The 26,644-nt window shown below is 38.9% G+C and overlaps 2 protein-coding genes across 13 annotated transcripts in view; one reads left to right on the top strand and one right to left on the bottom strand.

The window, feature by feature from the left end:
* The window catches only part of MYO9B (myosin IXB), a 45,287-nt gene extending 26,929 nt beyond the window's left edge, over positions 1-18,358 (bottom strand). For 9 of the 11 annotated variants that reach the window (XM_049809356.1, XM_049809359.1, XM_049809360.1 and 6 more), the window contains exons 1-2: positions 18,300-18,358; positions 7,570-8,463 (exon numbers count right to left, since the gene is read on the bottom strand). In XM_049809356.1, coding sequence (XP_049665313.1) covers positions 7,570-8,406 — 837 coding nt within the window. In that variant the 5' untranslated portion in view covers positions 8,407-8,463; positions 18,300-18,358. Of the gene's footprint in view, positions 1-7,569; positions 8,464-11,730; positions 11,841-17,637; positions 17,813-18,299 lie in introns of all 11 variants that reach the window. The other 2 variants (XM_049809358.1, XM_049809357.1) reach the window with 2 other exon arrangements.
* Positions 18,359-19,109: 751 nt separating this feature from the next.
* Positions 19,110-26,638, top strand: HAUS8 (HAUS augmin like complex subunit 8). Of its 2 annotated transcripts, XM_049809382.1 has the most exons (12): positions 19,110-19,144; positions 19,224-19,294; positions 19,404-19,459; positions 19,772-19,865; positions 20,544-20,657; positions 21,197-21,279; positions 21,903-21,974; positions 22,504-22,662; positions 23,630-23,771; positions 24,826-24,967; positions 25,731-25,838; positions 26,623-26,638. In XM_049809382.1, coding segments are annotated over exons 1-12 (1,065 nt in total). In that variant the 5' UTR covers positions 19,110-19,121; the 3' UTR covers positions 26,624-26,638. The 2 variants fall into 2 exon arrangements, with proteins under 2 accessions (XP_049665339.1, XP_049665338.1); XM_049809381.1 differs by lacking the exon at positions 26,623-26,638 and having other exon boundaries at positions 25,731-26,577.
* The last annotated feature ends 6 nt before the right edge of the window (positions 26,639-26,644 follow it).

Below are 26,644 nucleotides of genomic sequence, written 5' to 3'. Positions count from 1 at the left end.
TATATTGCTCCCACTCAAAAACTTCACAATAAACACAATTTTTCTTTCAGTGAGAACAGAACGTTAAGATCTCATTTATAAAAGTTAGTCCCTGAATTTTCCAAGTTGTGTACTCAAGAAGCAGGAAAAAGACAAACAGAAAAACTTTGGTTTACAGAACCACGTCATACTCCTTGGCCAGCTAACTCCACTATGCAACGCCAAAAAATGTAGTTTCATTACGAGGTGTTAGGAAAGGGGAAACAACAGGTATGGCACAAATCCTAATTGTGCATCTTTAATACTTTGCCTGTATCATGAGCCCTCTGATAGCTGCTAGCACACACATAATACAAAATATCCTCTCCATGAGCCACACTTAAGAACTATAAAGATAACTTATTATACCTAAAAGTCCAGTAGAATTAGGAACTCTACTTAAGGAATGTCCTTAAGTTTATCGACCCTTAACTATGTGTTCTTAGGTTAAGAGAAACTTGTCACCCTTCTAACATGCAGGAGGCAATCTGGCAGAGATGAAACCCTGTGTAAAATGCAATTGTTTGGAAAAATACACTGCTCGGTGTAGACTATCACCAGCAATTCCTGCCACAGATACTTCCTCTTAAAGCTCCAAGCAATTAAGGCCTCCATTAGGAAATCCGCCTCCCCTAATATAGAACATTCGTGGAATGATTTCACAAAAACGCCACCCTCTTCCTCCACACACACACATCCGGAGAATGATGGACATGTGCATACTGTACATGACACAACTAAACTGTTTATACATAAAACTGCCCAATTATTGTGTATATTGTAGGGGAATACTGTTTTCATGACAGTCATATTGTCTGTACATTGAAACTCTTCCCTTCTCTCTTTTTTTTTTCTTTTTTTTTTTCCAAGCTACCTTAAGGGTTGCAGCTGCACTGCAGTGTGACACCTGGATCACTATTTCCAAAACAGGTTCTCAAAGCTCTCTTGCAAGTAGATTTCTACTGCCAGCTGCCTAGTGTTCAGAGAATCTGAGAAACTTCTTATGAACTAGGAGAATGTCCATAATTCTTCAGACAACTGTTCTCTCTGACCTAGAGGAATAAGCTAAAGGTGCTCTTCCTGTGCATGGTGAAACCCCCCCAGGGTGATTCTGCTGTAACTTCAGAAAAGTCAACGGGTTTCTAAAGAGAGAATATTTGTGTCCAGCAGTGCTTATAGATGACTGAGGCTGAGTATAGCCTTCTAATTTCTAGAGACCATGCTACATGTACTATAATCCAAACAGCATCCCCACTCAGATTTTTCAAAGCAAGCATTGACCACAGTCATCAATATCTTTTTGTAGCTACTACCTAACAAGTTATCGTCCAGACTTTTTTTAGCCCATTTTGCATACATATGCATATTAATGTGTGCATAAAATCCAGGTCAGCTCCTTACAGTTACCAAACACCACCAAACCAAAAGTGGAAGTCCAGTAACATCCACATAGCAAATTTTCTGCTCTGTAAATCAAAAAACCTATTCCTCTCCCACCAACAGTGGCTCAGCTGTGGCTCTCTGAAGAACACCATCCAGCTTCCTATTTAGCATATTAAGAAATCTGTTCTAGTAAACTTTGCCAGGCTGCAGAATTGTGAACTTGCAAATTGATTCTGGAAAAACTTCTTTTTAGAAAGTTTTCTAACTTAAGCCACCAGTTAACTATCAGTTTACTACTTATATTCAAGAAATCAAAACAGAGTGGAGCTAAATTTGCCACATTATTTTTTAATAATAAATATTTTGGCATTATAGAGTTAAGAAATCCCATAACCCAGGCTTCCTGAAAAACTTTTCTTAGTGATTACTCATGTGAAGAATGAATACAGTTTAAAACTAAAGGCTCTTATGATCTCATGCGTCTGGTATTTAGTCGAAGCACACAGCAAATTCTTAAAAGCTGATCTAATATTATCAGTTTTTAGGAAAGTTTTCATGTACTGAATGGTTTTCTCATAAGAGCCTTTAACATCTACAACTTTTTAAAGAACATTCCAAGTCACTTAACATTTTGGGTGGGAATTTTTTTTTGGTAACATTTAACTTTAAATTCTAATCACTGCTACCATGTTCTTCAATGTACTTTGATGAGTTAACTATGTAAGAAGTGACATTCCTGTCTAAAATCAGAAAGGTACAAAAATTTGAAGTGTTAAATATTTTGGTATTTAGCACTTAGATATCTTTAACTTACTTACATAGCCTTTGCTCTGCACGGAAAGCATCTTTCACAGATAATTCTAGCCAGGTACTCTATACATAGCTCAAATTCAACTAAAATTATCTCCCTGGTTTGCCTTTACAGAGAGCCATCTATGCCTTCACAAAATAAATTCAAAAGATGTGAGCGGACAAGACACTATTTTACCTAAAGAGAAAGAATAATTTCTATAACCAAGCCCGTTTACTGTTTTCCCTTGTGAGTCCATGAGACGACAGATAAAAATGAAAACCTAAAACTAAATCTTTTCAATGCAGAACACCAGCTATATAAAAAGAGAGTGAGTCAAAAATAGCAGACCAAGGCCTGCAGGAATCAGAGTCAGGATAGCCTATTCTGGGAGTCAGGAAGTCATCCAACCCATCCTCTTACCTTGAAATGCAAGAGTCATAAACTGGAGTTGGCTACTCAAAACTCCTACAATCGTGACAGCTTTAAAAGTATTTGGAAAAATGCCAAATTCTCCTTTTATTTGCTGTAAAAAGAAAATCCCAAACCACACACATGTCCTATCATCTACCTCAGGAACACAGCTAAAAATCTCATTTAATTCTTTCGTAAGAACTGCAAAAATCTGGAAAAGCTATCAGAGTTTCTAAGTAAACCACTCTAATCCATGGCAGAACCACCATTGCACAGACCAATCTTAATGTGCCAAATGACACTGAAGACTCTAGTTACACACCCTGGAAAAGGAAATGACTGCTTCAGAACTGAACTTGGTTTAGTAGTGGTCTTCACAAACATGCTGCAAAATATCCTCTCATTAACACAGAAGTTGCAGTGTTCAGGGTAATTTTGCAACTCTGCATGCTGTATGATTCCTGGAAAAGTCTAAGCAATCCACATGATAAGACTGCATAAAGGACAAGGTGATTTTCCCCCAAGAGACCTGTGCAGCAGGGAAAAGTATGCAACAATGCATTTCCACCAAAAAAACCGTAGTAACATCCAACCAAATGGAAAAAGGAAGTTCCATTTCTCCTCTGATTATGATTCTTAAAACAAACACATGCAGATAATAGCCCCAAAACAACTACTTTCCCTTAAATAGAACAGACTACACCCACTAAATATATATGCAGACTTTTATGGCAAATACAAATGAAAACCAGAGTTGAAGCACCACTCAGCTTAAGTCCTTCTTATACCAAAACCACAAGCACAATGGGACTGTAATAAAGAAAACAGAGCTGATGGCAAATTGCTTTACTCTGTCTTCCATAAAATGGTAAAGCACAAAAGTTTACTTTCTACAATGAAATTTAACAAGCTTCTTAATATCCTGAGTTCTAGAAAATCTCATCCCCCACCCACCTGATTGTGCTGTCAATATTAATTCATTCATATTTACAACTGCCTTTTTTAGAAGACCACTTAATGAATGCTTCCTGTTGGACTTTGCATTTTATTTGGGCCTTAATTCTTTTCAAAGAATGGTGCAGTGCCATTAAGAAACCTTCAACAACTTATCCAAATGGAAATAAGCAATGCTTTTCAAAATAATCACAAAAAAGTTATGACACCCCCAGTATTTCCATCTGTCCCGCCTCTCCTCAGCTTCCATTTCAGGGGGAAATGAACTTTCAGCACACTAAGCAAGTAACTTCTGTAATAAACTCAGGATACTAAGGGTTACAATTTAACAACAGACAGCAGGCCAACAGGAGCTTTGCTGCCAGAAGAGGAAGCTCCAATTCCCTCCTACATGTCCCTTGCCACATGCTCCCATCCCCTCGCTTGAATTTTCTGCCCCTTCACTAAATTAATTGGCTTGAAGAATCTGATAAGCTAACTTTAGGTCTCCAAAACAATTTCAGAGTCTTTGATTGCACACCATGCATTTTATAACTGAAACATGCATATTAAGACATTTTTCCCTGATGAAAGGAAAGCACAAATTTCTTGGAAGCTTCTTAAGTGTGTATGGAAAGGTTTAATTCTCTTGTTCGAGACTAAAATAAACAAAGGTTTCATTCATTATTCCCAATTTGACCCAAATAATAGTTCCCAAATGTAAATTCCTTCTTAGGACTTCAACCTTAAGTAAACTAAACTTAACAGTCAATACAAGAAGGCAAAACTCCAAGTCAGGGAACTATACTTAAATCACTAAATTTAGAAGAGAATGAAAAAGTCAGGAGTATCTTAAAACAGAGCCTATCTTTATCTTCCTACCAGTTTTAAAGAAACTGCTCTTCACTAGAGATGATCTACGTTAGCCTGGAGAAACAATTTAAAAAAATAAAATAAATCTGAGAGCAATTCCTATACAGCTAAAGTAACTGTATGTCTCATGAACTGTTAAAAACTAGCACAATACACAGCTTTAGGCTGTGCTGAAGCATCATGAAGTGCCCTGGAAGCAGCCAGCCGTTCAGATCCTTTTTCTCTAGAAAGCTGCAAGCAGTGCCAAATGTAATCAGAAGTAGCACAAGTTACCTCTGCTTATTAGATCCCTGGCAAGGAATCTTATAAACAGCTCAGACTCTATTGCAGAGTTTGAGCAAGAAGCACTGAGGATCAAAGACTAACCCATGACCAGCTTTCCTTTCACTAGCACATGTGACAGCAATTGTGCTAGTACTACATTTAATTTTTAACTACATTGTCTCAGTCTTATGTATTTCATTTCTCAGATGTTTGAGAAGGTTTCACAGTATAGCTGTAACTCCATTTTTCCACATCTAGAAATTGTGAACAAGGAGCCAAAATATTAACAATAGTTTATCTTCAAATTACTTACAGATTTGAACAGAGATTAGTTAGCCAACACAGGAACACTATTGGGTGAGAAGTATGTTCCCAAGTTCACTAAGTATGTGATGATAAAATTATAAATCCACCTCCATAACACACTAATAGTGCTCACGTCTCTGTGCTAGAAATGTTTGCTTTAAATCCTTGAACTTTTACAAAAGGTCAGCCTATAAACAGACACATTTTACTTAGGTGTCAGGAAATTAAGAGGTCACTAAAAAGGGGAAGTTCTGAACCAAAATGCAACCAACTTTTACATCAAAAAAAGTCAGCAAAACAGACTCCAGTCAAGAGTACATTTTAATCTTTCATGAGGACTCAAAATAAAACTTCAAAATTAAGCAGAACATTCTCAAATAGTTTAGGCACACTACAAAACCGTTCATACGAAAAAATCCCCTGAAAATCCATTTAAGAAAAATTCCCTTGTACCACTTTAGTTCCCTTAAGTAAAAACCCGAATGAGTCACCATAGTTGGATTTAGAAGTGACCAACTCTAACAGAGGAGTTTGTCATCAGTTTAACTTCCACAAAGCAAAGTAAGCTTTCTGTGCGTTCTTCCCCCAGACCAAGCTTTGACTTGTTTTTTTTAAAATTATGTTTAGTGACTGGAATTGCACAAGACCATCCATATTGGGAAACATGGAAGCTTCACTGTCAGCTGTATCCACTCTGTTGTATCCAAAGTAGGACAGCTTGATTCTACTTCCCTATGTTCTAAACCTACCATAGCATCACTTTTTGATGTGCACTGAAGTTATGTGAACAGAGAAGTATATTCACATTATTACCTTAAATAGAGTTGTGCCAAAATCACAGGTACCCCAGTGACTTATTTCAGCCTGGAGAAATCTTAGCCTCTGCAAGTTTCAAAAAGGTTTCTTTCTCCATAATTTCAAGTCAATGAATAATACTTTTAATACAAAAACAAATATTCAATTCTGAAAGACATTTTAGGATTCAGATGTTCCTGCATTTTTTATATTTAGTTGTCATAAATGTTTTTATCTTTTGCAATACTTGGGAGGACAGGTTTACACTGAATCAATTTGCGACTGCCAAACACCCTCAAAGAAGTAGAATGAGAAGTTTCTCTGAGAATTTCAGAAGAGCCTCACGTTTTAGGCAATATGTACTCCAACAGCCATGTTAGAATCCATTTGGCAAGTTTGCAAACTAAACTTTCAATCAGTCATCATACTGCTAGTTAGCAAGACTATTTTCTTGTGAAATGCATTGCTAAATGCTCAGTGGAAGTCTGAAGAAGTTGCAGTACTTATGACAACCAATCTTACTGTAGAAAATCACAAATGTCTCTTCATTAACATTCCCAGACATACACAACATTTACCTGTGACTCCAGCAAAATTAACAATTTTAATTTTGAATCTAGGGCTACGTGTACTTCTCATTCAATGGACAAACCACAACACAAGATTTCACACCTCTACCTGGTTTGAAGCAGCTGTATCATGTCTGGTAGATGAGGATCTGAAACAGTTAATTTTATCAAAGGCAGAAAGATCAGCTGATCAAACAGTGCTTTCCACAGTGACCCCTTCCTGTTTTCTGTTTAGAACTGCATACTTGAACTCCAGCAACCAACAAACCTCAAACAATTTTACTTCTTCTTTCAAGCAGCAGAAAGCAAAGCAAAAAAGAACTTGCCTATATTCCTCATTTGTTACAGAAAAGCTTTCAAATCACATTTATAAATGTATCACATTTTAAAGTTTAACTTCATTGCTTTTTTACATTTTATCTAAAAGATTAAAAAAAAAAGCTTAATTTTTTTTTTAATGAAAGGGTTGTTATATTTGAGAATATTTAAACCTAAAAATTACAATGGCACTGTTCAATCTCCCTTCTGTTGAAGATTATGGGTGACCATTAAATCCATCCAAGCTTTCAGTTTTTCCTTTCAGATGAGAGAATAAAAAGGAGAGGTTGAAGTCTAAAAGATCAGTTTAAGTTTGTCCTGCTGTTACCCAGCGCAAGGCAAGTATACCCCCTCCTCACATGTTTAGTTTTGCTTTCTGTTGGAAATGCTGTAGTAATTAAAAGCCAAAACCAACTCACACTTTCTCCCCAACCAACAATGTTGCTCTCTTCAAAACAAACAATTGTAGAAAGGAAATAACTCCCTCAAAAAGTGAGTTCATAAAAATGCTGCAGGACATGCTTACACACAAAGGTACAATTGCACCAAGCAGTTAATCTTTCAGTGGAACAATCTTTTTAGGAAAACATTTACTTACAATTTGATTCAAATGTCATCAAAACTTTAAGATGCAAAAGACAGGTAACCTCTGTCCCAGAATATTAGTGTTTAGTGGTGGAAAGTTAAGTCAGAGATAACTTAAAAGCAACAGGAAGTCAACTGAATGGAAGGATGAATTAAGGAAAATCAATTAGAAGCAGTCAAGCAACAAAGCCAAACACCAGTACAACCTAGTGATATTTAAAGCCTAAACTGAGTAGGTGACTCAAAAATAGAATTCAACAGCAGTTATTTGAAGTTTTCAAGAAACAATTTTCACAGAAGGCAATTTTAGCATAAATTTACCTCCAGAACTGGTCCAGCTCCTAGAATAGTTCTTTCCACACCGCTTGCGTACCCTTTCTGGCTCAGTGCTGTGAGGCAGTGAATTAAGAAGTTTGTGCTTTGAGTTTTCCCAGACCCACTTTCACCTGATATAACTATGCACTGATTAACATGTTTTTTAAGCATTGTGTGATAAGCCACATCAGCAATGGCAAAAATATGAGGCTCCAACTTCCCAAGTTGATGATTCTCATACATCTTGACATATTTAGGATTATAAATGGGCAGGAACTTGAAGGGGTTAATTGCAATCAGAATACTTCCTGCGTAAGTATAAATTTTGTGTTTTAGAAAGCGGCATTTGAGATTCTCTAGGATTGTTGTCTCCGTTAAGCTGGGGAGATTGCACAAGTCATCAAAGTCCTCCTGGTGCCATGGAAGAAAACCCCTTTCAACCAAGCGCCGAGCATCTGTCTCCTTGGAAAGCAACTGCATCTGGACATATTTGATGGTCCCATCAGTGTTCCTTTCTTGCAAAAGAAAGTAGTACCCATCCTTCTGCGGATGCTCATCCTGAGCACGACGAGGCCAAAGTAAAACCCTATGAACAGGAGAATCATTTATATCAAGTACCCATTCTTCGCCACCTGATTCTTTCACTTCCACGAGCACATAATGTTTTGAGACATCCAGGTTTAAGGTATTAATCACATCCTTGATGACATCTGAAGACGTGCTGTCCTTGGTTGCTGTCACTTTGCAGCAGGGAGCACTTTCTGTTGAGAGTTGGGGGTAAATATGAAGATTATAGGCTTCCTTTGCCTGGCAAACTGCACTGTCAGCATCTTTAAAACTCATTCTGTCCCCAAATGGGCTTCAGTCTTCCACCCCTGCTTAATATGCAGTGCCCATCGTCTAAAAAAAAAAATAAATAAAAATAAAAGGGAGAAGAAGAAAAGAAGAAAAAAGTCAGGTGTTAAAAAAATGTGTACAAGAGGTATTAGGGCAAGGTATTATTTTCTGGAGGATGAAAATAAAGCTATTAAATAGTCAAATTATTAAAGAACAAATGCACTATTTATGCACCTCAGTGATATTATTTCAGTCTGTTTAGCCTATCCCACGGAGTGGATAGCTGCCACAATATCTATCCTCTTTTCACTTTTTCTTCTATTCCCATGCCAACCCTTCCTCCCTGTTATGGCAGCACAAGCATTCATACAGCCACAGAGCAAACTGAACTGGGATAAATGCTCAAATTAAAACTCCCCGATTTCCCCAGGTTAGTTTTAACCCAGATAATTTCCCTGACCTGGTTCACTGTATGGCTACACAAACATTTTTTCATCCTCCCACATAAACCCTCCCTTAAAGCTACACAAACAGCTTGAGGTAGAAAAAGGGTCTGATCACTTCTTAAATCAGCAGTGACAGTTTAGAGCAGCCATGAACTATGGCAGAAGGACCAGTGCACAGCTGCAAGGAGAAAGACAGTTCTGACAGAGATCCACGCTTTTTTTTTTTGTTTTGTTTCCCCCAACTGACGTCTTTTCACAAAAGGTACAAGACAGGTACAGTATTTACCGCCACTCAACATGAGGAAACAGTGCCTATAGCTGACCAGCACAAATACTGCTGTCAACTCCTTCTAACCCTGCACACTGTAGTTATTTCTTGAACACGCATAATTTACCCAGACAAGAGACTGCTAATTTCACTTGAGTGAACCACATCCTTGCTACAGAAAGGTTTAAACGTGCTTTTTATCTTCCATTTTAGGCAACAAAGTAAAATTAGTCTTATTGCAACTACATTTCAGTTAAGCTAACAAGATACCAAATAACCCACACATTCACAAGCCTTTATACCTATCACATCAACTATTTCCTCACTGGGTTTCAGGAATCTCATGCATAAGTCTCCAAAAATCATTGATTCTGATTGCTTTTTCCTCCTTTCATCCCTGATGCAGGCCAGCAGTCTAACTTCAATTGAAGATCAAACTCACGGAAATCAACCTCCTCCTTACTGCCAAGTCTAAAAGTCTCTAGACTTAGTAACATTCTGTGCCTTTGCTGGTGATTTTTTTCTCAACTGCAATTCAGTACACCCAGATTCCCAGGACTAAGCTTGCTTACGTTGCTTTAGTTTAACAGTTTACTAGCTTATCAATGGGTAGTAAAAGGAGAAGGACAATGAAGTACCCCCTTTGTTTTAACAGTCTGTAATACTTCATACCCAGAATATCAATTCAATTTTTGTTTCAAGAACAAAGTGTTCTAATTATACACTTACATGCTGAATATACATATGAGGAAAAAAAAGGCAGAAAAATGCCAATGAAGTTGCTTTTTGCCACTAAACAACTGCACAGGAACTTGCATAAGACCACAGAGAGCAATCATTTCAAATTAAAATCAGTAGAGTTGGAAGCATTTAGCTGCCACTTCCACTGCAAGTAATGAATCACTTCACAGAAACATATGACATAGTTCTGCCTCATCAACAGCCTCAGAGCAGAGAACTGTGTTTTAAGGGAACTCTGAATAGTAAGCTTACAGAAGACATTGTTATGCAAGCTGGATAATTCTTAGTGGCTACTCATCAAAAGGAAGGCTGAGCAAGTCACAGACAGCAAGACAAACCACAGCACATCTCTCATCAAGCTGTATGATCCCTCCGAAAATGGGGGGTTTTTTGCCCCGTTAAATGTCATTCTTCATTCATTAAGGAAAGCTTATTGCAAGAACTTGTCATAGAGAAGGATGGACCAGTGAGCTCAAAGTCCCCTCTCCATTTCCTGTGATTATCACTGACCAGTAGCTAAGAAGTCTGAAGTACCTTTGAAGTAATTATGCAAGTGTAAAGCATTCTTAATGTACAGAAGCTCAAACACCTTAACATATCTACAGTAGACTGCTGCTCATGGGGAAGATGAATCTAGAGCACAGACAGAAAAAAAGAACAGCGACCATTTTCCTCTCAAGTCAGCCAGCCAGTTCAAGGGACAGAGTCTTGTGCAGACTTCCTTTCCCCCCCCCCCCCCAGCAATTAGTTTCAGACACACAGTCTGGTACGATAGAGGAAGTCCCCTCAGTAAGCACTTTTGCCAAAACAGCACCCTAAGAAATGTGGCACCAACTTTTTGCCCACACAGAAGAGCTGAACCTTGGTGCTGACCTCCAACTTTACTAATATAAATTTCCTAACCTGATCTCACGTCAGCTACCAAGATATATCTGATACATTGCTCAAGACTCCCATATCACACTTTCCAAAGAGGAAACCGGAACACAGATGGCCTCTTCTCTACCGGTGAAAAACCCAGGCCAATTACAGGAAGCAGCAATGTGATAGCTGGTAGTGTCTGCTCAGGTGCATACAACTGAAAAACTAGAAAGAGAAAGACAAAGACCTCTCATCCTGAAGACGACAGATTTCTGACAAAGCAACGTGCAGACATCGACCTTAATGTATTTATGCCATATACAGATTTCTAAATTATGCAGTCATACAACTTGATGGAAGTTCAAGCAGGCTTCCATCACTCTATAGGAATGATTTGGAAGATAATGCACAGTAGAAAGAACTTGCTGAAATATGATTTCAATGCACAGTCACGTCAGCAGTAAACAGAAAGACAGTCAGCATAACACTGCCCCATTTTAACCAGATATGAAATCGAGACACTACTTACTTGTTTTCAACAGCATTGAGCTTTAAGACTGCTCTTTCACTCAACAACTTAAAACAGATATGCTACTTTGAATCATTTACTACTGATTATGAGGCTTTAAGAAAAAAAAATTAAAATTCTAAAAGTCACTTACAGAAGAGTAACACCCAATTACTGTTAATTCCTTTTAAGCAATTCTGCTTTTGTCACCTATGGTTTATTTACCTGATAATGCACTACATGAGTCCCAGAAGAAATAAAATGATGCTTAAATTCTGCTATCCAAAAATCAGAATGAGAATATCTAGTCATTACAAACAGAAGTTTGAGGAAAACCTGCTGGTCTCCAACTACTTGTGATATTCTTAGAAAGGGTATCAAATTTATTTGATGATAATACTGCTCTAAAAGACAGACCTCTGACTTCATACTAAGCAATATTTCAAGCCACAAATTAGAACATAAAAGCAAAAGAGCATACACTGAACAGATTACAAGTTGGTTACCTAATGAGTCCCAGTATTCAACTAAGGACAGGGTATCATCAAGCAACTGGAGGATTAGATTCTAGTGAAGTTGGATTCCTGGCATCAAAGTAAACATTTTCATGATGGTTCTAAAAGAAAGAAGAGAGTTACTTATAAAGAATGTATCATAGATAGATTGAGAAGGCAGTAAGTAATCAAAAAGCTAGATCGATTATATATAGTTCAGTAGCACAGGAGCAAGAAAACAAACGCTAAACAAATTTCAGCTCAGTTTATAGATAGATAACTTCAAATTTATCCAAGAAACAATCCGTACCAGAGGGACAGAATGGGAGCTATCCTGAAATAGGCTTGAAAACCTTAGCAAGTAATCATTTAAACATGGTATTCTAATATAACACCACAAGCAGGACAGTGAATGTAATCCCCAGATAAACATCAAACGAATATTTAGTTACACCGTATTACCCTTGTACTGAGAAGGTACATGACCAATACTGCATCTAGAATATATCCGAAATTCAATTAAGAAGCTAAGAACAGCAACAACAACAAAATCTGTTAGAAAATACCCTCTTACAGCAAAATACTCTAGAAGCTTTGTCTATGAGAAATACACAAAGAAGACTGATATCAGTTTAACTCCTTGCATGGAGAACTATAGTTTGGTAACAATCACCAGTTTGGAGGACAAAGCTGGAAATTCAGCCAGTGGCTGGAATTCAAAGCTAGACAAACTCAGGCTAACATAAGACATAACTGTCACCAGAAGAGTACCCTACACTGCAAAAACTTAACTGACACTAACTATGAGGCCTGATTGCTAAAGTTCTTTTTAGAAAATCAGCCAGTCCCCAGTTACAGATGTGCCTCTTAATTAGAAAAGTTAATTAGGTACTACCCTTTCATTTACATCATGGTCTAAGCAGACAATTACAATGATTCCTTCTAATTTTATGATCTCTAATTATTTAGAATTTTTTTGAGCTATTGAAATATTTATTCCATGGAATTTGGCTCATCAAGGAAGCACAAGCCTGAATTCAGGTGCAGAGAATACTGGAAGAAAAAGGAGAAATACAAGAGTAGAAGGTAATAACGAAACTGTATTGGTCAGCATGCAAAACAGCATACTTGGGAAAACAGCAGCCTAACCACCACTGTTGAGTTCTTCCTGTAGCTGAAAATTCTGCGAAGTTACCTCAATGTCTTTCAACATGCTTCCTTATAAGAAGTTCCATTCTAATGCATGGGAAAAAAACAACACTGTGTGTTAGAGAATTTAATAAGTGGGAGGCAGAAGCTGGCACTAGGTGCACATCAACTAATTTTAGACTTCACATTCAGACTCCTTCCTGTTTTACTTTTCACAAGCCTTTTGTAGCACAAGTATACATCTTCGCAGCACTTCAAATTTACTAAGTACAGTCATCAGCTTCTACAAAACACAGCAAAGCGTTATTTTTCACTACACTCCTGTTTTACAGATGCAAACAGAGTTAGGCAAGCTGGGCAAGACAAAAAAGTCAAAAACAGTTAGACATGCAAAGCTTTTCATTCTAACCTTTTATTCAATATGTTACACTGTATTAATTTTGAGGGCATGAGTGGGGCAACCACTGCATGGGATTAGCGTATTAAAGGATATAGTGATGTACAATTTGCACCCTTGAGGCAGTGGTTTCATTGTGCCAGTATAACATACACAATTTAGTCATACTTATTTCAAGTGAGATTGAAGAGAAGTAAATCTGGGATAGTGCCAGACAAATTTAAATGTAAGATACCAGTTACAGACCACCTTTACTCAACTATCCTAGAAGGATAATTCCAACAGGTCTAGAAAAATGGAAGCAAGTCTAACCAATCTAGAATCTCTCTTCAGCGTTTTGTTCCCTTACGTCATCCTTTGCAAGTTCTACAGCGTACTTGTTAATAGCACTAACATAAGTTTATAAGGCAACAGTCTAATGCCATATTTATTTTTATATTAGCTAGCAATTAGTACTTTCATTTGCTTATTAAAAAAACCCAAACAACTCACTGGGCTTACCAAACAATAACCTAAGTGAACATGGGGCTGTACTATTTAATCCATCACTGGAGGATTGATAATACTTGCCACTTAAATCACTGAGTAGGGTAACATTTCAGGTAACTACTTCAATACTTTGTAGAAGAAATGCAGTAAGCGATGCAATTGATCATCAATTTGTAATTTTACTTTTTGCTCAGACAATGTTAATAGAAATAGAAAACAAAAAATTCCAATTCTATATAGTGATTTTGATGGTATTTTCTAAGTGTTTTCAAGTCTCCATTAAGCCAATTAATTTTTTAATATGCATTAAAGCCAACATTGTCCAGTTAATAACGTAGTAAAATTCTAGAAGAGAACTTTGCCCCAATCAGCGCAGGGTATATGTTTAGTTTAAATAAGGCCATAATTTGAAGCCACATATTTAGTCAATGAATCATAGAGAAGCTAAAAAGGGAAAGCTACCATTACAGCAAAATTGTTGGGGATGAACTTTGTTATATTCCAGTTCTTCACATTTTCACGTACATTTCCAGTGCTGCTCAAACTAAAAGATTCAAGGTTCTCCCATTGTTCATCAGGTAACTTTCAACACAAAAGTGGAAACATATCACAAGTAGTTAACCTCTAATATTCTTGAATATCAGAATCGTCAATGACCATACCCAAAAGAGACCCTTCTGTCTGATCAAATTGAAAACATTTAGCAATTTCAAAAATACTCAGCTATTACTTATCCTTGATTTCCAAAGCAAGGAATTTCCAGCAAGATAACAGGCTATAGAGACACCCTGAAGTTTCTGCAATTAACTTTGCATTACAGGTAAAGCAAGGGCCTCAACCCCTGCCTTACCTCCTGTCATAAGGACCTATGGTTGCCGTTAGTTGAGCATAATTAATTTTAATTTTTTTCCAGTATTCCAGATATTTGTAGATTACCTGAAGATTGCTTAGCATTCTAGTAACACTTCAGTATTTTTCTTGGTCATAAAAAATTCTGCTGGACTAAACAACTTTAGACCCTTGGTTTTCTTAAATTAAAAGCTCTTGGCTTTTTCTACTCCAAAAGTAGTTCTGAATGGAGCATACAAATTTACAACACATTTGTTACTACTCTTCATAATCAACCCTACCAGAGAAGTTACTGCCACAGACTGCCTGATAAAGGAGAAGCTGGACTGCAATGTAATACAGGTAACGCAATGTAATACAGGAAAAAGTAAAAGAAATTACTTCGTTTACAGGCAGTTCCTTCTCAGTCACCTTCTCCCTACGGCCCTTGAGACCCTGATACCAATCTAGGATCTCCACGGTCTCTTAGGTGGCCCTCAAACCACCTAAGATGCAGACCTCTACTTCCTCTCAGTGACTCAGATGCACAATTTAACCTCAAGACAAGGATACCTTATCAGGCTTACAGTGACATTAAGTGTCTATAACTTGTTATTACCTTACAAAAAGTGTGATGTCAGAGTTACAGATGTATGCTTGAGTATGATTCAGAGGAAATGAAAACACAGCCCTGTTGAGAAAATAAGGAATAAAGGCAAAACAACTGAGTGTTAGAGGCAAAGAACATAAGCCAAAAGAACCTTGGAGACTATTCTACCTTCTTTTGTAGTTTTCTTAATTTTATCCTTAATAGTATTACAGCTGTCAACAAAGGAAGTAAAAATTGAACTGGTCTAATGCTGCATTTACACCAATAAGAAATTTTCTTAAGAAACTTTTGGTTGAACTTTTGTGTGAATTATAATAAAAAAAAAGAAAAAAGGATGGTTCATCAGAACATACACATGTCAAAAATACCTTTAAAAGCATTTTTACTGTTAAACATTGTTGGCCTTTAAAGAAAGAGCATATTTCTCTAGGATCTGCATTGAGTTTCATTTTGTAATCAGATACAAACACAATAAAGCCTAGATAAAAGCAACTCTGCAAGCCACACAAGTCACTTGATACATCAAGAAAAGACAATATACTAGAGACAAAACCTCAAAATTTTCATTTTCTGAAATAAAGACACTCTTAGTCCTTTCAGAGGGCAGATCTTCTATTAAAATAGCTATCTACTGGGGAAAAAAAAAATCCTTATCAGCATCTCAGGCTTTACTTCTCCTCGATATTAGAATAAGTGGGTCTTGTTTCTTAGAAATGTGATTAATAAACATTTTCAGCCTTCAAAGACACAAAGAAGTACTGAACCACAAACTTTTTGTTGAATCTTAATTTTTCACTCTTTTCCTTGACTGTTGACATAGCTAATACTGTTGCATCTTTTAGGAATTTTTCTTTTTTAAATGCGAAACATGGTATTTGACCATGTAGCCAAGGAATGGCCATATTTAGCCTCAGTAATATTGAACTACGTGCAGATGAGTCAAACAGTTATTCATACACAGGATTATTCAGGAGGTCTAATATTTGAATCATTATTTGTCAGAAAACTCAGTCTGTACAAAGCATTACTTTCTAGGTGAACCTCTTGAATTTTTCATCAGCTGCATTTTCTCTTCCTAAATTATTCAATTCTGTAAGCATTTTAGGTTCCACAGAAAAACACAAACCTATGAGTCTTCCCGCCTCTTGATTTGACTATCCATTTGCACAGACAGCTGCCCTGTCACTGCAAAAACTACAACATACAACTACTGAAAAAGCTTTTTGTTGAGACAATGTTCAAGCAGGGCAACAAAAATAACCCCCACAAAAACCAAACTCCAAACAACCCAAATTGTACAGTGCCACAAAAACAGTTCCATCACATTACTGCAGTAACTCCTGAGTTTTATGGTAATAAGTAAACACTAATGATTAAGGAAATGGCCTTAGATACATCATCCTGAAAAGCACAGACAATGTTACTGGACTTTACACATAGAGAAAGTAAAGAATCCTGTTGTTAGTTCAAAGACAAAAATAATCAAGATTAACTCTTTTTAGACACAATGAATCTTGAAATGAATATGAATACACATATGCATTAGAAGTTCTCCACATTGCTTCTCCTATATTAAATGGGTTTGTTCCTGACAAGATTCCGAGTTAAAGACACCAAAGACTTGCTAAAACTTGAGGGGTGTGACACCAACATACTAAACTGGAATGCGGGGTTACCTCCCATTGTTACTTTAGGGCAAGTACTTCAGTCATGTATTCCAGCTAACAGACCTGAAATCAGAGAGCTTCTAATTACCCATGACAAACTCTTATTTGCAAACAGCTAGGTAGACAAACCGATACCAATCCACCTCTAGGAGTAATGTGGGAGGATGCTGATGACATCTTTGAAAGGCTAATTGCATTTGCCAGATGCCTGAGATCATCTCCAGCCCTTTGCTACACTGTCACCCATTTCCAGAAGGGAAAATCAAAGAACACTGAACTCATTTGTATCCAAAGTACTTCTCACTTTTCACAAACAGAACTTGCAAATAAAGCTGAGTAAGAATTTTGTCAAAATGCTTACAGAGTAATAGAAAACAAGGCTAAAAATTATACTGGGAAGTCATCTTACATTAGGATGACACATACCTCTATCAACTGTACGGTCACAATAGTCATGAATCAGGATAGTACTCTTGCTACTTTTAGTCTACAAATGTGTAACAGAAAGATGTTCCCAGCTTGCAAAAGTTTTACTTTCCAGGGATTGCAAAACCAACCTTACCAAAAAGACACAGCACTACCAAAATACAAACAACTACAGGCACATATCAATTAGGCAATGATGGTCACCATGATAAAGCATGGCCTCAACACAGTAGCAGCCCTGATGTTGTCAAGAGTTGCCCAAAAATAAAACAAAGAAACAAACGCAGAGAGTTTTAACGATTTTTTTGAAAGACGCTGAGATACTTGTACAAAAGTTTACAGGCTGTTCATACCCAGAGTTAGAGACATCATGTGAAAAAGCAGAACGCTGCGTGGCTGTAAGATCAGTAAGCAGGAGATGGAAGCTAACTGCTCAACGGCAAGATCTTCCCCCCTGCGTATCGCCTGAGAGACGGGAGGTGCAGACGGGCGGCGAGGCATGTTCCTTCCCTTAGGGCACGTCCAGCTCTTCGGGCACATCAGATGCAAAACGAGTCAGCAGCAACCCATCTGCCATCCCGTCCGTTACAAGCCCACGCAGCCGCCCAGAAGCCAGGCACACCCCACAGCTCCAGCCTACCCCTCATCCCGGCCCCGAGCAGCGCACCGCTCCAGCGCCCACCGCCCCGGCCGGCCCCGGGGGGCGTCCCCGAGGAACGGCTCCCGGTCCCCAGGCTCCCGAGGGAAGCGGCGAGGCCCCAAGGCTCCCGCCCACCAGACACCACGACCACCAACCTCCCTCCTCCTCCACACACGGAACTCTCCCCCGCCCGCGGCACCGGCCCCGGGACTCGGTGGGTCAGCGCCGTCACGGGTCCGGGTGAGACCCGGTCCCCTCTGAGACGCCACCACCACAAAGTTCGGTCACCCATAGAGAAAGAAGAAGAGAAAAGGAAGGCAGAAAGGAAAGCGGGCGCCCGTTGGGGGCGCAGGGTAGCGCTTCGTCGCCGTTTACCTCAGCCGGTGGGTGAAGCGCTGGCGACCAGCACCGCCGCCCCGCCACAGGCCCCTGCTCGCCACTTCCGGGTGGAAGGGGGGGGGGGGGGGGAGGCAGGCAGGGCGTCGCCCATTCAGCGGCGCGCGCGCACTGCGCATGCGCCCCACCCCGCGACGCGCCTGGGCGGGAGGCGCGAGGCGTCGCCCACGGTTCGTGGCGGGCAGTGCTCGGCTCGGCTCGGCCCAGCCCGGCTGCTTCGCCCCTGCCTTGCGGCTCCCAACGCAGCTCGGTGAACGGGTGCTTGATCGGGAGCCAGGTGTTTTCTGAGGCAGGGCCTTGCGGCGGGAGTGGGTGGATTTCTGTCAAAACTAAAGAACCCCAGTGATGTTTCTCTGTGGGGAGCCTCGCCCCCTACCGCAACACCCCCCCCCCCCACCCCGGCGCTGTGAGGGCTCCCGCTGCAGAGGCGGTGCTCACCGCCCTTTTCCAGCAAAGATCCCTAGCATAGCGTTCTTAAGCTTCACCAGCTGAAGCTGCACAGAGCGGCCTTCCTCCCACCAAAGGCCTGCACAAAGAAGAGCATTTGAAGTCAGTCACGCTGTAGGCGTTGTCAGACCCTCGTTTCTTGCTTTACCTTGGTGCTGAGGGGAACGTAGCAGGCGCAGCCCGAGGGGGAAGGCATCCCCCTTGGCGAGGGTCCCCTGCGGCGGTGGGTGTCTGCCCTGAGGGAAACCGGCGGCCGCGGCTTGTTTCATTCCTCCGCGCCGCCAGGGGGCGTGCGGCTTCGTCTTCCCCTGGAGGGCGGGGGCGGCGCTGCGCCTGCGCGGCGGTTCGAACGGGATGGCGGCTGAGGCGGAGGAAGGGTGAGGGGGGAGCGTCTCCCCCGCCCGTCTCCTCACTCGTCGTCCGGTGCCGTTGTCATCTCCCGTTCTGTCTTTGCAGGATGTCCACGCTGGCGAGCGACTCTAGTACTATGATGGCGGGCGGAGGAGCGTCTACGAATAAGCGGAAAGGTAGCCGGTGGGTGAGGGGGGGGAGCCCGCTCCGACGGAGGCGCGGCGGGTCGCTGAGGCGGGAAGCGCGGCGGCGGGCCCGGCTGAGCTCTCTTTGCTCCTTCTTCAGGAGGAAGAATCGTCAAGTCTCGCTACTTGCAGTACGATAAGAAAGACGCCAAGAAGGTACTTGGGCGCCTCGCTGCCAAGCTAAGGTGTCGCTCAGTGAAGGGTAGAAATGGTGTGAGGGGCGGCTCGGACGTTTGGCAGCGAGAGCTAAGCAAAAAATTACTCCGCTGGGGTTATGAGGGAGTCGTAGCTGCAGATTACTAGACGTAGACTGCGTTGGGAACTTGGGACTGTACCCAGGTGACTTGCAAAGCGTCAAGATGCCCTGGGATTGTAGTTGTTTATTGTCAGCATTCAAGGTGGAGGTAAGATGTATTCCTGATTGTCGTTATCGCTTATGTTCAGTCTTATTTGTTTCTCGGTTGTCAGGATACTAAAGCAAATTCCTTTTTATCACCTGCTGCTAAACCGTCTTCTGCAACTAAACCAAGATCAGTTCTTCAGAAATCTAAAACTTCTGCTGGTAGGTTTTACCAGAATTTAAAAGCTATTTTGTGAATTTGTATTTCCAACCTGTGGAACTCTTAACAACTCTAAAATGTTCTTAAGAGATGATATTTTGTATTATTGGCATCACTGCCAGTTATTACCTGTATACAAAGGGAATTGAGAAACTTGGTGCCTTAAACTCTTGTCTGGACATTCTGATAGAAAACTAATCTGGAACTGAGTAATTGGGCTGTCTAAAATAAGCATAGCTCTTGCCTTCTGCACAAGGCTTTGAACTATTCTCTTACTATGCCCTCGCCATTGCCCTGCTCTTTTTATTTAATCTTTTTAATAAATCCCAGTGTAAATGATGGGAAATCCCTGTCTGCAAAACAGTCCATTTTTAGTTATTTTCCAAGAATTGCAAAAGACTATTCTGGTAAGACGTTAGCTTGACTTGAAAATACTGAGGACATAACATTATTCCCTTTTCACATCTGAGTAGTGTTGTTGAACTGTGAAATGTTTAAGAGGATAACGTTCTGAGCTACCTTATCTCTAGGTAAGTTAGGGAGTATACAAATGATGTATATAAAGTAAATGTGTAAAAGTTCTCATAAGGTTGCTACATATTAGTGAAAGCATATATTATTGTGAACTTGTGCAGAATCTGTTCTAATTCTTTTAGTTTGATAGTAGCTTCTTTCTACAGATCTTCTCCCTAGCTCATTAAATCAGAGTAGTTTTGAGAAAGGTGATTTGCAGTCCACTTTATTGGATGAAGGTAAAATTAGTCGACCGGACCTTGATCTTTCAGCTATTAATGGTAAGCTTCCACTCACACCCAATTTCTTGTTTTATTATTTTTAACATGTGCTGTAACTTGATTTTACAATACGATATAATTCACAATACAATGCAATAACCCTTGTATTCTTCTATATTCACAAAAGGATTTTGTTAAATAAGGTGTACATTATTTCAAGTGTCTTTAAGCAGAGGTATTAAGACCTTTGGGGTTTAAATTAACCTCTCAGTTTTTAGTATCTTTTGGGTGCTCTGTTCTTATTGTTTATGATCAAATATTAAAGAACAAAGTGCCCTCAAGTCTTTGTTCGTATAACAGATGGATGTTACAAGGGATGATAATCTATCACGTCTATCTGTAACTGTCACTTAAAGCTAAATGCTCATGTGATCCACATTTCATGAGTATCATCAGAGCCATAAACAGGGCACAAGTTGACTTTACTGGTACACATAATAATTTTGAAATTATCTTTGCCTTTGAAGAACCTGATGCTATGTTGACAAACCCTATATACTTTGGTAGAAGAGAGCAATAACTTTTCTGTTGTGATACAGATACAGCTGTCCGCAAAAAGTCTCCTTGTTCAAAATCTGCTTCCAAAGAAGGTACAGGGACATGTCAAAAAACCAAACAAGTGGTGAGTCTTGCTGCTTTCATTTGTTAAGCATATTTATTTTGAAATGTGTGAAATGAAGATTTTCTATTTATCTTTAATCTTAATAACAACTTTGAGGTCCTGAGCCTTCTGCCAGAAGTCAGAGGATAGGTCTGTTCTACTGCTAGTGGTGTTTGTTTTGTTTATCAGATGTCTCAACACGCTTTGCTTCCGTTTCTTGTGGTAAAGAATCTGCTCCGATTGTGGGATCTCCTCAAGTGGATTCTTTTTGTATTCCTGGCCATACTTTTTAATTATATCACGTTATCCTTAAAAATTTTCTGACATTTTTTCTCAGAAAACTAACATTGATTCAACCTAATTTGAAGTGCCTTATTTAGGGATCTCATTCAACGTAGCACTGAAACTTCAAGTTCTCTACCAGTATTATGAAAATCTGCTGAAAATGTTATAAAAAGTGGTGGAACAAAGGATAAAGAGGTATATTTAAAATGCGTTGCTAAAAAAAACCCAAACTTTTTTCATTGAGCTGACTATTGTTGATGATGGTTCCGGGCACAAATTGGACTTCCAGTATTTGAATGTTGAAAAAATAATTGTTTAAATACCAAAATTGATGTAGTATATTCTTTTCTTTTTTGAAGGGAAATGATTCTGATGCTCTGATGGAAGAGCTGGAATCTCAGACACTGCTTTTAACTTACCTAAGAGTAAAGGTGAGAATCAGTCAAGTGCTTGGTGTTTCAGATGGAAGAACTTGATATTGAGGAATTGTTTAATTTCTTCTCTACTCTATGCTTTCTGATCCGTAAAAGTTAGATTTTTGTGACATTATATGTTTATGGTTGTGAAACTGTATGACTTGCTCTGAAAGCTCTCTTAGAGTGAATTAGTGCCAGTTTGTTAAGCTGGTGCTGGTTCTTCAGGAAGGTAGGGGTATGCAGAAATTTTGGAAAAACCGTGACTGAGAGTGTGTGGAATTCAGGGTTGTAGCGGTGACTTTGTGCCTTTGTTCACTCAGTGCTGTATATGTATATTTTTCCTTTGCAAAAAATATTAGTGGGGGTGGGGGAAGAAGATGGAGAGGAGCTTTAACTATAATGCATTGTGCTTGCTGCGTGAGGTCTCTGATTCATTAATTGAAGGTCTTTGACCTGGTCCAATGCTTACATTTGTTTATTCAGAATATGTTAATTACTTAGATGTAGCATTACTTTAGCTGTGAATATTTTTTGGATGTAATAGGCAGAAAAAAATCTTGCCAAGCTGGAGAAAAAAGCAGAAAAAAATTTGTTAATGTTGTGTGAAGAAAAGGAGAGACAACAGGAGAAGCTCTATGAGTTGAAGCGTGAAATTCTACTCAAAGAGAGAGAGCAGAAACTTGATGATGCATTAGACAAGCAGGTAGGCTTTATTACAATTTATGCTTTTCCTATATTTAAACAAGCTCACTTATGAAATAGTCCTTTACCCAGAGAAGATTTCTCTGCTTCTCTGGCCTGCTGGTGTACAATTTTATGCAGCTTAAACAAAATAAATATCTGCTTCCTGTGGTGGCATGTAATGCTCTCTAGTAACCTAAGCAAATGCCTTTGTCGCTTTTTTGTTGTCCCTTGTGGATAGGCAGGAAGGATAAGTTAGAGCTATTAGGCAAGGGGCAGCAATAGCGCACTGGTTGCCAGAGCAGTTTACAGTTGATGCACAGGAGATGCAAGTATCTTAAACCATGTGAACATCCTTCAGTTATGCAATTACAGTTATGGCTAGAGCTGAGATGCTAACTCTTAGGTGAGAAGTGAACATCTGTTCTTTATTTGTCTTATTTTCGTATGTTAGACAATGATAGTTCTGGCCTGGTTGTAAGAAGGCAAGTTTCTAATGAAGTCCTTGATAATAGGTGATCTTAAAAGCTAAACCATCCCCCTCTTTGTCAGTATTTTGTTAGTTCTGTTGTGTGAAATTAAAAGGTAGTACTTTTTGAATAATTATTTTTCAAAACTGAACCAATGTTTGCTTTTAACAAATATGCATTGCAAAAATTAAAAAAGACTTTTGTCGTCTTGTGAATACACTGTTAACTACAGTCAAAGTATCATATATAGAATGCTTTGCCTGCTATGTTGCTAATATCTCTGAGCTACAGTAACAAGGAAACTGGTATTGACCTAGGCGTTTTGGAGTGGTAGAGGAAAACTTATTAAACAGCATGATAGGAATATCATACCACAAACTTCTTGAATTCCTCTGTCAACGAGCATTTCAGAGTGGTACTTGGGTCTTTTTGTAAATTATTTTTCTGCATTGAGCTAGGTCTGTACTAACAAAATGGCTGCTTTTGAAGAAGTGTTGGTTCATCATGTATCTTTTTCAGATAGAAGTACTTTCTCCCCTTGTTCCAGTTTGTGGACAGTTTAAAGACCAATATAAAAGCTTTGCAGCTTCCCTGGATGCCACTAGACATGAATTACCCATAAAGAATATTCACATAGAAGGAGATATGCTAACATACCTTGGTATGAAAATTTGATTAATCAAATTTATTTTCAAAAATAGTGGGTTTTGGCATGCTAAAATTCTTAACATTGTTATTATTGGATCTATCTGTGGCCATTGGAGGAATTTTGTATACTCTTAGGTCTTGTATAGACACTAGGCTGCAACATTAGTCACGTGTTTTGCTGCAAATAATTCTTGTTTCTGTTTAACCACTAAACTGCACTTGAGCAAGTTTTTTATCTTGCAGCAGGAAAAAAAATAACTTTCTAAACTAGGGCAGTTTTCATATATACTTTCTTTAGCAAGTTTCTGTATCTTTTAACTATATTCATGGCATTCCTCCTCCTTTCTTGTTCCTAATGGGTAAGCAAGTTATAGAAATGCTGTGTTGTCGTCTTGTTTCTGTGTTTGAGGGATAAAGTTATGAGGGTAGACTTGCTCATGTTTCCTATAGAACTAGAGCTTAAATATATTGTGTGATGTCTTGAATCGGAGAGTGTTTAATAAATTAGTACTTGTGGTTTGTATTGAAGTCTGGGCAAAAAATTATATTTTTAAACTGCTGGTCTGCAAGAAATGAGATTCGTAAACCATTTGCAATAATCTTGCTTACACTTTAAAATGAATGGAAAAGGTTTATCAAAGAGCTTAGAATTCTTGTAAGGAGGCTTGAGAGAAAATAAATACATGTTTTTCATTTGTGAATGCTAAAGGAAAGGACTGGATAAATTTTGTGTTGGGGGTATATGCCAATAGCAATATATGTAACTGGCCAGGGAATTTTGGATGTTTAAAACTTGCTTTTTTTCTTGCGTTTGTCTTGGAAAAAATCTTTGACATAGTCTAAATGAGAGCTTGATTAGCAGTTTTAATAGCATGTTGCTGGTGTTAGTCTTCATAGCTTTGGCTTTCACAGTGTTCTCGTAGTGTGTTTGCAAAAGCTGAACAGACAGTAGTTTTCCATAATCTAGTTCACTTGTTTCTGTGGTTACTCCAGCTATTAAGTAATCTTGTATTAACTGATGTTACTGCATGCATTTTGAATAATATCTTTAACATCTCATATTGCAGATGAACTGCAAAAGCAGTTAACTATCACCCAGGACCTTCTGACAGAAGTTATGCCAAGCTACTCAGAAGAAAGTGCAAAAGCATTTAATATGCTGAAAGACCTTAAAGGAGTTTCTCAGCAACTGGATAAAGAGCTTCAAAGGTATTTACAACAATCAGGTGAAAAGACTTGTTGGCTAAATATTCAGAGGAAAATCTGTAGTCTCAGTAGACTATATCCCGAATATATATTAGAGGAGGATTAATTGAGGGGATAGTAGCACTAAGTTTAATTCTGTTTGTAGCAGACATCTGCATTTCTGTCCCTACCCCATCTACAGTCAAAGTAAAGATGTTTGGGGTTTTTTGTTTGTGTATTCTAAGCAAACTACTTTAGCATGCCATTCTCTAACACTTCAGTTGGGAATTTCAGTGAGCAAGAATAGCCCTGGTAAAGTGCAAATACATAGGAGAGTGGAGAACTCCAACAGACAGAAAAGTGAACTGGAAGCACTATGTCTTAAATAATAACCAGTCAAATATATCATCCTTTAGGAGGTACAACGAGGACAGAAAAGGTTTCTCTCTTGGAGTGTTGTGTCAACAAATACAAAGTATCATGGAGAGCATGAGGAAGAGATAAGGCATGATAAATTCCCTTTCCTTCCTTCATTTCCCTAGAAGAGATTACAGCAAAACTTTTGAAGATTGAACGACCATAAAGCCACACATCTCCCCCTCCTGCAAACTGCCCCTCCTCTCCTCCAATTTCTAGCCTTTGGGAAGAAAATTCATATTTTACATTTTTTATTCTGGTGGCTCCATGGTAGGAGAATGATGCACACAGGCATCCAGGCACATAGCCTTTGGGGTTAAGCAGAAGTTATCCTCGGAGTAACTGATTTAGTTTGCTTCATTTGTTCCAGGAGCTTCACAGAAGTGCAGAACCTGTCATTTGCAGTTAATAAAGAAGTTTCTCTGCATAACCAAAGAATATGCGAAGAGAAAAATGGACTAGATGTTGTGAAACACTGGTACTTCAACTAAGTTTGTGTATTGTTTTACTAACGAGTGGGTTCTAAATCAATGCCAGCATACTTCCTGTGTGAACATATAACTTATCCAAATTTTCATTTATACCAGAATATGAAACCAGTAGCATGTATGCTTACTAATGTAAGAAATGGACTTTTCTTCTGCATGTCCCATAAGGAGACATCTTTTTTTAATATGAATTTCTGTAACACCGTTTTCATCACCTTCTGCCTTGACAATACTGAAAGGTAAATAATTAATGTTATTCTTAGCAAATATGATCTATGTATTGTTAAACTTCTTGTTCTACTTCCTTGGAACTGGCTTCAAGTACACTGTTTTGCATCTCTTTCCGAAGTAGTGTTCCTTAGAGAGCAGCATATCAGAATATAGATGTGGAATTGTGTATGTGGTACTGTATGTTAGCTGATCTCATCAGGAGGATCTGTAGGAATGTACAGCATGATCATTGGTGGCCCAGTGAAGAACTTCTGGAGAAACTCTTAATTGTCCCTTGTTTATGGATTTGCTGAGAGGAAAAGCTACCAAGGTAGCAAATAATGAGGCTGATGCTTGGAAGGAGCCTGGTTACTTCTAACAAGTGAAAAGTTTTGGTAACTTGTTGCCTAATTGTCTTGGAAACAAATTATTAAAATCATAAATGCTTTTGTATTAACCTGATGCCTTCTCTTGAAGGACTTTATTCTTTTTAATAATAAAGACTGTTTTCCACTGCTATATCAATAGCCTTCATGTTTTAGTATCTTCACTGATCTCCTGCAGAAGCTTTTGTTTCCATTTGGGC

The sequence above is a fragment of the Accipiter gentilis genome, chromosome 8, assembly GCF_929443795.1.
Source record: "Accipiter gentilis chromosome 8, bAccGen1.1, whole genome shotgun sequence".
Classification (NCBI taxonomy): Eukaryota; Metazoa; Chordata; class Aves; order Accipitriformes; family Accipitridae; genus Astur; species Astur gentilis.
This window is presented reverse-complemented; position numbering and strand designations above follow the sequence as displayed.